Source organism: Neltuma alba, unplaced genomic scaffold (assembly GCF_004799145.2).
Source record: "Neltuma alba isolate B1F8T4 unplaced genomic scaffold, ASM479914v2 tig00012014_pilon, whole genome shotgun sequence".
NCBI lineage: Eukaryota > Viridiplantae > Streptophyta > Magnoliopsida > Fabales > Fabaceae > Neltuma > Neltuma alba.
Genome location: NW_021636585.1, coordinates 1,053,385 through 1,065,453, shown reverse-complemented (window position 1 = coordinate 1,065,453; position 12,069 = coordinate 1,053,385). Strand labels below are relative to the sequence as shown.

The following is a 12,069-nucleotide window of genomic DNA, read 5'->3' as shown; positions in this document are numbered from 1 at the left end:
ATTTCCTCATTGGGAATCTCGTTGCCGAGTGGCGTGTGTGCGTTCGTGTGTTGGCTTTGTTCTGGTAGTTGTCGGAGGTGGGAGGAACAGGGGAAGGATGGAGTCAGGAGGAAGCAGGGCAGGACGCAGTGGTCTGAAACTCAATGTGATCTGGAACGATTCTAGGAAAAGCGGAAAAACCAGCAAAATGGCTATTGGCAAAGTGATAGCAGAGAAAGGGGTAAGTAAGAAATCTATCTGGGCAACAATCCGTAAGGGTTGGAACTTAGGGGAAGGAACAGAAATTGTTGAGATGAATAATGAGGCCTTTATGTTTACCTTTGCTGATTTAAAGGACAAACATAGATTCTTGCGAGGGAGACCTTGGTCTATTCAGGGCTCTCTTATGAGTATACATGACTGGTCAGAATTTATGGTTATCGATGAGGTTAACTTTAATCGAACCCCCTTTTGGGTCCAGTTCCACAATGCTCCGTTAGGTATACTGGAACTAGAAGAGAATATATGCAGAATGGGTAGTTTGGTGGGGGAGTTAGTTTGGTACGAAAAACCAAAAGTGAATGGCAAATTTCATCGAAGTTTTGGTAGAGCTCGGGTCCTGGTTAACTTGAAAAAGCCGCTGGTTCACGGATTCTGGGTAGAACGCCCTGATAAATCTGAAGTATGGGTCTCAGTTAAATATGAGCGTCTACAGGCATTTTGTTACAAATGTGGGAGATTGGGACATGATAGTAGAGCTTGTAAATGTGAAGAAGCTCTTGATGAATATGGCAATGATTTATACGGTCCGTGGCTAGCGACGACAGCAGAGAGAGACAGGGATGAGACTGTAGTTAAATATGAGCAGAAGTGGACAGAAGAAGATTTTCGGCTGGAGTTATCGGCGCGTAGTACTCAAACTCATAAAGCGAGTAGCGGGAATGTGGAAAAAATACGTTATGGGTTTGGAGATAGTAGTGGAGGTGCGGTTACAAGGGTGCAAAAACGTCTGGATTGGAATGAAGAGCCCCTACAAGCTGAAGTCAGCTCTGGTATGTCAGAAGCGCCTGGAAATGATAAGGTAGTAGGGACGAGTGGTGTTGAAACGGATACAGGGGAGAAGGCAAGTCCAAAAAAAGCGTATAAAGTTAACCCTATCATCCAGAGAGAACCAGTATATTTAACCCAATTGAATATGGGGCCGAAGGTGTTGAATGATAAATCACCAATGGATCGTAAGTCTGAAGTAAACAGTTCCAAAGAGTTGAATGTAGTGACCGAGGGACCAGGGGAAATCTGTAAGGCTCTTATTCCAGTCACACAGTTAACGCCTATCTCTGAAGTGTCAAAGCGCCTAACTGAAGTTCAATTGAAAAGGCGAGCTTCTGATCCTGATTCCCCAATTCAGGTAAAGAGAAGGCGTCTGTTTCAGGACGAAGAGGAAACCCAAGAAGCTGGAGAAAGCATAGCTACATCCCATAAAGCACCACGTCGGAAAAGCTTCTGCAGATTGAAACAGTGTCTCAGGGACCTAAGTAAACCCAAACCCTGTGCAAGGAGTAAGGGAAGGGACATTGAAGAAATTGATTTCCCAGATAGCTGGTTCAGTTTTTCTAGTGAAGGCAAGGTATCTGATGATAACATTGAAGCTGGAGGTTCTGGTGGCTGTCCTAAATCAGCCACCCAAGCGCCATGAGTATCCTAGCTTGGAACTGCCAAGGATTGGGGGCTCACTTGGCAGTTCAGAACCTCAAGGATGTGGTTAGAAAAAATAAGCCCGTTATTGTCTTCCTCATGGAGACTAAGAAAAAAAGAAAGTTTCTTGAAAGAATACGGAGTAGCTGTGGGTTCGATGAATGTTGGTATATCCCTCCAGTGGGACTCTCTGGTGGATTAGCATTATGGTGGTCTGACTCAGTAGCAGTTAATATCATCAGTGGATCCAAGAATATCATTCATACAAAGGTAAGCTCTAGTGGTACGTATATACCTGATTATATCTCCTTTGTTTATGGTCCCCCTGTAGAACATGAACGAATGAGGTTTTGGAATCAGATTCGGGCTATTGCAAATAATATTAGCTCTCCTTGGCTGTGTTTGGGGGACTTTAATGAACTGCTCTCACAAGATGATAAACTCGGGGGAAACCCCCATGTGCTAAGAAGAGTCTTCAATTTCCAGCAATTGGTGTATGATTGTGAACTGATAGAGATTGAAGCTAAAGGGTCTAGGTATACATGGAGTAATCAAAGAACAGGGGATGCTCATATTAAAGAACGCCTTGATCGTGCTTTAGGCAATTCAGAATTTAAAGATGCCTTTCCAAAGGCTTTGGCTTTCCATATAGAACCAGTTGCTTCAGACCATCATATACTCTTGTTGGATCTCTGTTTTGTGGACTCAAGAACTCCAAAGTCTTTTAAGTTTGAAGCTGTATGGGTAACACATCCTGATTACTCTCAGATTATAAGAGATTGCTGGGACGCTGATATTTCTTTATATTCCAGCGGCTTGGAGGCTTTTATAAGCTTTTTAAACCGCTGTAGAGAGGCTCTAAGAAGATGGAGTCGATTGGCCTTCCCAAATAACAGGAAGCTTATAACTGACCTCATTGGAAAAGTGGAAGCTTTGAAGGCAAATGTGTATACTGAAGATGTGAAAGAGAGTATCAGTGCGCTGACTGCTGAACTTGAAGTAGTATGGAAAAAAGAAGAGCTTTACTGGTGGCAGAGATCTAGAGTCAATTGGCTGAAGGCAGGGGACCTGAACACTAAATTTTTTCATCGCACTGCCATAATGCGAAGACAGCGAAATATGGTTCTACGTCTGAAGAATCACAATGGAGATTGGCTGGAGCAGGTGGAAGATATATCCCATCATATCACAGATTTCTACACCTCCCTCTTTAATAGCTCTAGTAAGGGGCATTTGGATACTGTTCTGTATTTTATTAAGCCGAGGGTTAGTGAGCAGCAGAACCATCTTCTTACCCTCCCCATAACTGAGGCAGAAGTCAAGGAAGCCACTTTTCAACTTGGTGCCTTCAAAGCCCCGGGCCCTGATGGCTTTAATGGGCACTTCTATCAACACTCTTGGGAAGAGGTAAGAGTCTCTTTAATTTCTTTGGTGAAAAGTTTCTTTGATTCAGGAGAGGAATTAACTCAGTTGAATGTTACTAATATGATTTTGATTCCTAAAGTGGACATCCCTGAAACTATCTCACAGTATAGGCCTATTAGTTTGTGCAACTTTGCTTATAAGATTATTGCTAAGATTTTGGCAAATAGGCTGAAATTGGTTCTTGATGATTGTGTCTCTGAATCCCAAAGAGCTTTTGTCCCAAGCCGTCTTATTCAGGATAATAGTATAATTGTGCATGAGGCATTTCACTATTTGAAGAATAAAAAATCTGGTGACAAGTTTGAGGTAGCTATTAAGATAGATATGAACAAGGCCTATGATAGATTGGAATGGAATTTTCTGGAAGGAGTTATGCTTAAAATGAACTTCTGTGCAAAATGGGTTGAGTGGGTTATGAAGTGCATCCGTAGTGTCTCTTTTAATGTGATGTTATCTGGTAAACAGATTGCTAATATAAAACCCCAGAGAGGACTGCGCCAGGGGGATCCTTTATCTCCCTATCTCTTTATTATCGCCTCGGAAGCTCTCTCCTCCATGATCTCTTTCCATGCTGAGCACGGTAACCTTATGGGAATTAAGCTTTGCCGTCAAGGTCCCATGCTGACTCATAGCCTTTTTGCGGACGATACAATCATTTTTCTGAATGCTGACAGAAGCAACTGTGAGCTGTTCATGAAGACTTTGCACGATTACTGTAATGCTTCTGGTCAAAGAATTAATTTTGAGAAATCTAGTGTATTCTTCTCAACAAATACACCAGACCATGTCAGAAGCTCCACTGTAAATTGTTTGAATATTCCGGAGGTGACAGATCCAGGAAAATACTTGGGGCTCCCTATTCTTTGGGGTACCTCTAAGAATGCTGCCTTGGCTTATGTGAGAGACAAAATGGGACGCAAGGTGCTAGGTTGGAAGAAAAAATGCTTATCCTTTGCGGGTCGGGAAGTTATGATTAAAGCAGTTATAAATGCTATTCCCATATACCCCATGTCATGCTTTAAATTCCCTCAGCAGACTTGTGTAGCTCTTGACAGTCTAGTCTCAAATTTTTTCTGGGGCAATTCGAGTGTAGGAGGAAAAATTCATTGGGTAGCGTGGAAATCCTTAAGTAAATCAAAGAAAGAGGGAGGTATGGGTTTTAAGGACTTCATGGGGTTCAATGACGCTCTGCTAGCTAAAACGGCCTGGAGAATTATTCATCAACCTGAGAGTCTTTGGGTAAAGGTCCTGAAGAGCTTGTATTTCCCTACAACTTCTTTCATGAAGGCTGAAAAGGGGCACAAAGCCTCATGGGTCTGGGACAGTATCCTTACGGGTAGGGAATTTTTAAAGAAAAACCTGTGTTGGCAAGTAGGTAATGGCCATAGCATTCAAATCTGGAAAGATCCGTGGATTCCTGATGCTGACAAATTTCTATTAGCCCCAAAGCCAAATGCTATTGTCAACCCGGACTCCCTGGTGTCCGATTTAATAGAAAGAAGGCAGTGGAACCTATCATCGATCTCAGACTGTACTGAGCAAAGCTTTGTTGATAAAGTTCAAGCTATACATCTTTCTGCCATACCCCGGGATGATAAATTAATTTGGGCAGCAGCAAAGGATGGGAAGTACAATGTGCGTAAAGGCTATAGAGCATCTGTGTCTGCCTCTAACGACAAGATGGTTTTCATTCGAGCCTCCCCATCCCGTAAGGTGGATACAAGGATTTGGGCTGCAGTGTGGAAGCTAAAAGTAGCTCCAAAAATTAGAAATTTTATTTGGCGAATTTTGAATCAAGCGATAGCCACTAAGGATGCCCTATACAAAAGAAAATGCTCCACACACCCTGTTTGTCCTGTTTGTGGTGTTGCTACTGAAACTATTGAGCATTTATTTCTTCTTTGTGATTGGGTTAAAGTGGCCTGGTTTGGTTGTGCTTTGGGTCTTCGCATAAATCACGCCTCTATTACAAGTTTTGACTTTTGGCTGGAACATTTTTTGATTACTGATGTTGATGAACCGGATTATAGATGTGCCTATGTGGCAACTATGTGCTGGCATATATGGAAGCTTCGATGCAGATGGGTCTTTGAACAGGAACAGCCTAGTCCTTCTACTGCTATTGAGTTAACAAGTAGAAGTCTACAAGAATACTGGGAGGTAAATATTCCAGACGCTGCAGCACCAACTACTGGGGTCTCCAAACCTTTATTTAAGTGGAGGAAACCTCAGTCTCCAACAATCAAAATTAACTGTGATGGTGCTTTCAATAGTAAAGATCATAAAGCTGGAATAGGTATTGTGTGCAGAGACAGCAAAGGATCTTTCTTGAAAGGGTGGATGGAACATGTACAAGCCCAATCTGCTATCCATGCTGAAATCCTCGCTGCTGCTAAAGCTGTGTTGTTAGCTAATGAGTGGAGGCACTCATCTGTTATCATAGAGATGGATTGTAAGGAATTATTCATGTCTCTTACCTCTAAAAGCTTCCATGGGTGTCCCTGGACAGTCCATAACTTACTATCTGATATCCTCGATCTGGTGCGGGAACGACGGTGGATCTCATTTTCTCTAATTCCTCGAACAGGAAACGTTGCTGCCGATGCTTTGGCTGCCTTAGCTTCAAGGGAGTTGGGACCTAACGGTCTGATCTTTGAATCACCACCTCCTCTAGCCTCTATCCTCCGTCGGGAAGCTTCAGATATTGAACCAGATTGTGAGTACCAGCTATTCTTAGATGCAAACAGGGAAGGGATAGGCTGATGTGTGGCGGCCTTTGTGTTTTATCTTTCTTCTTGTACTGCGTTTTTTCTTGCTGTTGTTGGAACCTTCCCTTTTCGTTTGGCTTTTAATGAATGCATCTTTTCTGGTCCAAAAAAAAAAGGATAGGGACGTTTTACGTTCTGTTGTTGTCTAATTTTGTTGCCCTTTGCACTGCTTTTTCATGTGGCCTTGTATGTCTTTGAGGAAATAAAATCAAATTCCAAGTTGGTGAGAATTCTCTTCAATAGGGAAAAAATATGGTTGAGATACCGTGAAACTAAAAGTTAGCAATGATGTTTGCAGAAGCAGTGCCAAAATTATATTACAAGAAAAGTAATCAGGAAACTTAAGCTTTTATAAAATAAGCTGCTGACAAACACAATGCCCTATTCAAATTATAAGAAGACTGGGGGGATGCAGAATTATTCAAATTCGCTCTTTTGCTCTCATAATCCCTGAAGTTAATGACCATCATACGCTGAGGAAAGTAAAAGTCAGTCAGAACAACTCAAGTAACATAAAATTCAGGTTGTTTTGACAGTAGTGAAACAAATCAAAAGCAAAAACTACTTCATCAGAGTCTGAACAGCAGCAGAAATGGAATTAGTACGAGTACCAAAAGTTTTACGCTGATGATTCAGTGAGTTTGGACCACTCCATACAGATACACTGCTTTTAGGAAACAGAGCTGCACATAAGCTGGAAAGCTGAGGGTTATCATAACAAAATTTCTCAAGCAACTTGGCTCTCTCCTGTTTATTCCGGGATTCCTACAAACAGAGTAAACAATATTTGTAACTTGCAGGTTGCAACTACAGGTAACAGAATAATTGTATTAGTGACAGGATATCTAGATGCAAATTTAAGGTGTCATCATGAAATGTAAGAACAATTAAATTGTAAAAGACTAAAAATTGTCCCCATATTTTAATTTCATTTCACAATTCAGCAGCACAAATCTAGAGAACTTCACTTGAATCCTATCCAGTCCAACAATAAAAAGGAATCGTACACCACAGCATATAGAATTGAAGATGTCAGGTAATGCGGACGATATCATAATAAGTAGTTTGAAGTACCTTGAGCTTCTGTTGCTGGATAGCCAAAGCTTGTCCTTCTTGTTGTTCTCCTTTAACAGCAGTCTCATCTCCAGGATGTAACGGCTTGAGATTCTCACCCTTGTGTTTCTTCTGGATGCCTCCCTCAGTCTCTTCATCTTCCTCCTCTCCATCCTCCTCCACCTCCCCTTCTTCCTCATCATTGTCGTCATCTTCATCTTCATCATCCTCATCATCAATGTCCATGTCCTTTTGCTTCCCCTCAGAAGGACTAAACTGTTTGTCACCAGCCTCCGTTTTCACTTCCTCTCCTTTTTCCTCCTCAACATCCCCATCAGTGCTCTGAGATTCATCCATATTTGAGGATGAATCCTCGCTTCCAGGGCTATCTACCTGCATGGATTCCTTAAAAACAAGGCAAACAATACAAATCATGTATGTTGGCATATAAAGCAAGCCAGTTTTATTCTTTTCATTCTCAGATGAATAGTTACAATAAGTGCAAGTTCTTTTTTATCTTTATCAGGGCCATGTACATTATTCCTTGACTTTAAATGCCCTTACGATGCACATCATATAAATATATGGGCTCACTATGAAGTAGGATAGTTAAATGCGTTGCAGCCAACTCCATATTTGTATTTGACGATATAAACTTAATAAGCTATTATGCATCCTAAATTACTTTCAAATTTCCAGACACATTTCTAAACAGATAAAACGTTAGGGTATAAAATTATTTATACCATACCTCTTGTTTCTCTCTGGCATGTCTATCATCGCCAGATCCAATACTGGCCTTGGCAATTCGGGCACTCTCTTCCCTTTCCCTTCTCCGGCGCTTTAGAACACAAATAGCACATAAACAATCGTGTTTGTGGCGTCTTCTGAAAGTAAATAATTTCTATTAACCAATCAGTATGTATTTTAAAAACGTCAGCACTCATTTCAGAAGAAGAAAAACAAGGAAAAAAAAAATGTAGGATACAATATAACTGCAAGGCAACCACGGTGAAAACGTCATGGTTCATGGAAAAAACATCTATTAAAGAATTGCCCAAGCTTACACCATAATGGCACTAAAAAACTCAAGGCAGAGCATCTTGAAGGAATTTCAATTACCCATGCCCATGCTATGAAATAATTTACTTAAAATTTATAATGCTCCTGTTCAAATAACCAGCCTGACCAATGAGATTCTAGGAAACATTAAATTTCACCATTAGATAGATTCTAGAATTGAGTGAAATAAAGTTCATGTCCATGCTTGACAAAAAGATTGGAAAGAAAAGATCTAAAGTTCCGAATATACAAGACAAGATAGCATGAGATACAATGAAATGCAGGTACCTATTTGACACAAGTGTTAGTAGCTACTCATATTTTGCTGAATAAGAACCACTAACCATTTTCAAAGCTCCTATAGAGTAGGATATCTTGATAAAGTTGTTGGTTTTGTTTATTTAATGAAGACAAAAAAAAAATTTCAACAAGGGATTTGATCATGGCACAATTACCTCTGCATAAGCATAATTACTACAAAGGTAAAATAGTAGTTAACAAGGAAGAAGGCAGTTCAGGAATACACACCCATGACGCTTTTTTGACTTTTGCTTTGCTTGACTGCCCTTCGCTACTTTTCCTTCACCAGACTGTCCTCCATCATCTGCTGAAGTTCAAGTGAAAAAAGCAAGCTCAAATAGATACCAGAGTACCATGGCACAGTACCTTACAAAATAAAAATCCTCTCAAGGTTCAAAAGGTTGTGCAACAGGAAAACAAGTTTTGACATGCACAAGACTAAGATAATAAACAGACCATTTTCTGAACGTCCCAGCAGAGTACCAACAGCAAAAAATAAAATCACTTGTATTCTGTCTACATTCCACACAAGAACACTGATATTCTGCCTTCATATCCAATTTCCTAGCTTTTTATCCAACACAAAGAAGGGAAGCTGAAGTAAAAGAAAAGAAAGGGAAAGGGGCAGATGATAAATAGAAAAAGGACAAAATCATGTCTCCATTCCACACAAGAACATTGACATTCTGCCTTCATATCCAATTTTCTAGCTTTTCTCCAAGACAAACAAGAGGAGCTGGAGTAAAAGAAGAGCAAGGGAAAGAGGCAGATGATAAATAGAAAATGGACAAAATCATCTTTTTTCCCCTCAAGAGCATTTTTTACAAATATTAATACAGAAAAAGAGGGAACGAAAATATCAACATTTCCAGCCAATCAGCTATGTTTTAGGGAAAATGATATAAAAGAGCATAACAGAACAACATCAATTGAACACTTTGCTGCATACATCATATGCATCAAAGAGAAAGGGATTAACCTTTTAAACTAAAAAAAAGAGCATCTATAGAAACCACCACACCTCTAGGTCCTCTCGATTGTTCACTGTATAATCCAGCTGCACTCCAGTACTTCATAAAATTCTTCTTCACTCGCCTCATAAGATCCAAGATATAGTCACCCTTATTGTTATACTTGTAACAATTGCTCCAAATGTATTGAACATCTTTAAATACGTCCTCTGAATTCATATACTTGTCATTCCTTTCGAGATTGCTGCATATAGTTCCAAAATCCATTGGCGTGTCTATAATATCAAAATAGTCCTGGTTCCAGGCAGCATAGTCAATAGCATTAGACAGAAAATCATAATCAATAACGTATTCCCTTTTTTCTTAAATTTTATAATGAATCATAATAGCCTCCAGGACCAAATTTAGCAACAATTAACATTCATTAAACAATTACAGACATCCAATAAATAGTTCACACGAAAACACATTGAGTTAGCCAGTAAATTAAATTTTAACTTCACTTTTGGCAAATTTTTCCCTTGAAGGTGGGCTAAGTTAAGTTAAGCAGTGAAAAATTCTAAAATAAGAATGATGCCAATAAATATCTGTAGAAAATTACAAAAAGAAACCACACGCTGTGAAAAATGAAAGCACAAAATCCAAGCTAAGAAATCAACAAATAAACCACCTCAAAAGGCTTTGATCATTTTGGATCCATTTGGCATCATATCAGAGGAGTTTCATAATGTCTAGGAGAAGAATCAACAAGGGACTTAAACATAACTTGAGAGCCACCTACAGAAAGCAGATTCATCGGAAAGCCTACTTGAACATGTTTGTACTTACAGGGATTCCCAGAGCCTCAGGATTTACAGGAACATTAAAAGGTTCGGCAGCATCCATCCTCATCACCTTTCTTATAACCTATGAAAAGGGAGCGGGTGGAGACAGGATCCAAGGTACAGATGCATTAATAATTGAAATTGTAGGCCCGCATGATTAAAAGGAAACAATCTGCAAAACCATAAAACAAGGAAAACCAATATGAAAATCTTCAACGCACCACTAAAGCAGCATCCAATTCTTGCTTATTGTATCGTGGATTTTTTTTAGTGGCATTGGTTTCTTTATGATGAGTATGACCACCCGATGGGGGCAAAACTTTTCCTGTCTGACTAGAACTTGATCCCAAGACCTTTGAGGACTTAATTTTTATGCTCCCAGCTTTCTTTGAGAGAACACTCAATTTAATCTCAGGCAATGAATTAGCACTGTCTTCCGTTCTCTCAGTATTTACACCTTGTTTCTCAAGCCCTTGATGCTGGCTACTCTTGTCAGTATCGCTTTGAGTAGGAGCATCAGAAGAAGTAGGCTGGGAATCTAACATTTTTGACGTCCTGAGCTTCACTTTAACACGCCCAACCGATTTCCCTGCTGCCTTCTCAACAGAACCATCAGGATTTATGCTGGCAAGGTTGTAATGGTGGTCTGTCCCAGTCGAGGAAGGCGTATCAGCTTCCATTCCAGAGTCAGATTTATTGTTACCATATTCATCCAAACCAGATGCTTCTTCCTTATTTCCGCTCGTCTCATTAGCACTGATTACAGGGGCAACTTTGCACTTCGCTTTCTTATTACCACGCTTGCGTTTCATATTCTAACTAGATTCCTGAGCAAGTTTAAGAACAGACAGAGTCAAACTGAAAGAACCAAACCGCCATCCAAAGAATACTACACTAGGCATCACTCTAAACTAATCTTGCGCTAACAAATGTTTTGCAGAAAGATATCCTTTTTCCGTTATCTTCTTTTGTCCTCTCAGAACATTTCTGATGCAGCAAGGAGTATTCAGTCATAGAACCAAAGCTTTTGAACATGAAAACACAATAGATTTATCTAGAATAGTCATAATATCTCCCAAAATGTTCGAATGGCGAAAACCCAGAAATCGACGCAACTTGAAGACATTACAACAAAACAATTAACCCCGAGTTCAAAAACAAGAAACCAAAACTTTCCAGGACCACAATTATATACTATCAAGCTTCATAAACACTGAATTTCATGTCGACCGGCTTAAAAACCGAAATTGAACAGAAACTGGACGGGGGAACAATAACATTATAACAGTAGCAGCAAAAGAAGCACAGAGAGGAGGAGATGCGTACCTTGAAAATCCGAGTGCGTGGTTAGTGAGTTCCTTTTATATGTTTTGGAAAGCGAAGCGAATTTTATTTTTATTTTGTTTATTTATTTTTTAAGGATTTGTGAGGGGCTTTCGAGTCTTCGATTTAAGAGGGAATTTTGACGGCGATTACCAGTGCTGATTATGAAGACGACCCCAACGCCGAAGCGATCAATAAGGGTTTGGATTTTTTGTGTTTGTTACTATGTCCCAATCGTTGGATTGGGCCCAAATTATCGGGCCGCTTGAAAAATCTAAAAGCCCAAAATTTAAAGACACGGAGCAGTTCAAACCCAAAACCAAACACGAGTTAAAGTCCCTCTCTCCATTTTCCAAATATATACACAATCCTTTAATTTTAATTATGAAGACATATTCAACATGTTTTACTGAGACCAAATAAAATTTTGGGAAAACCATTTTTGAGGCACTTTTAATTTTTTTTATTTTTAATTTGATATATATAAATTTTTCTCTCCATATTAAATCATTTAGTTTTATTTTGTTAGTACAATTAGCTTTTGCGCACGGTCTAACAATGCTAATGGAGAAAAGTCATAAACATTAATGGTATTAAAAGAGTAAAATTAAAAGATTTGATAAAGAGAAGAAATATATAAGGACCAAAATAAAAAAATAAAAAAATAAA

The 12,069-nt window shown here is 39.5% G+C and overlaps 1 protein-coding gene across 2 annotated transcripts; it reads right to left on the bottom strand.

Moving 5' to 3' along the window:
- Nucleotides 1–6,109: 6,109 nt before the first annotated feature.
- On the bottom strand, nucleotides 6,110–11,466 carry LOC114721186 (bromodomain testis-specific protein). 2 transcript variants are annotated; one of them, XM_028907005.1, is made up of 8 exons: nucleotides 11,404–11,466; nucleotides 10,299–10,904; nucleotides 10,082–10,159; nucleotides 9,304–9,547; nucleotides 8,511–8,589; nucleotides 7,672–7,807; nucleotides 6,942–7,325; nucleotides 6,110–6,632 (listed from the first exon to the last, which is right to left on the bottom strand). In XM_028907005.1, the coding sequence occupies exons 2-8, from the start codon at nucleotides 10,887–10,889 to the stop codon at nucleotides 6,429–6,431; spliced, it is 1,716 nt and encodes a 571-aa protein (XP_028762838.1). In that variant the 5' UTR covers nucleotides 10,890–10,904; nucleotides 11,404–11,466; the 3' UTR covers nucleotides 6,110–6,428. The 2 variants fall into 2 exon arrangements, with proteins under 2 accessions (XP_028762838.1, XP_028762839.1); XM_028907006.1 differs by having other exon boundaries at nucleotides 8,511–8,586.
- Nucleotides 11,467–12,069: the final 603 nt, after the last annotated feature.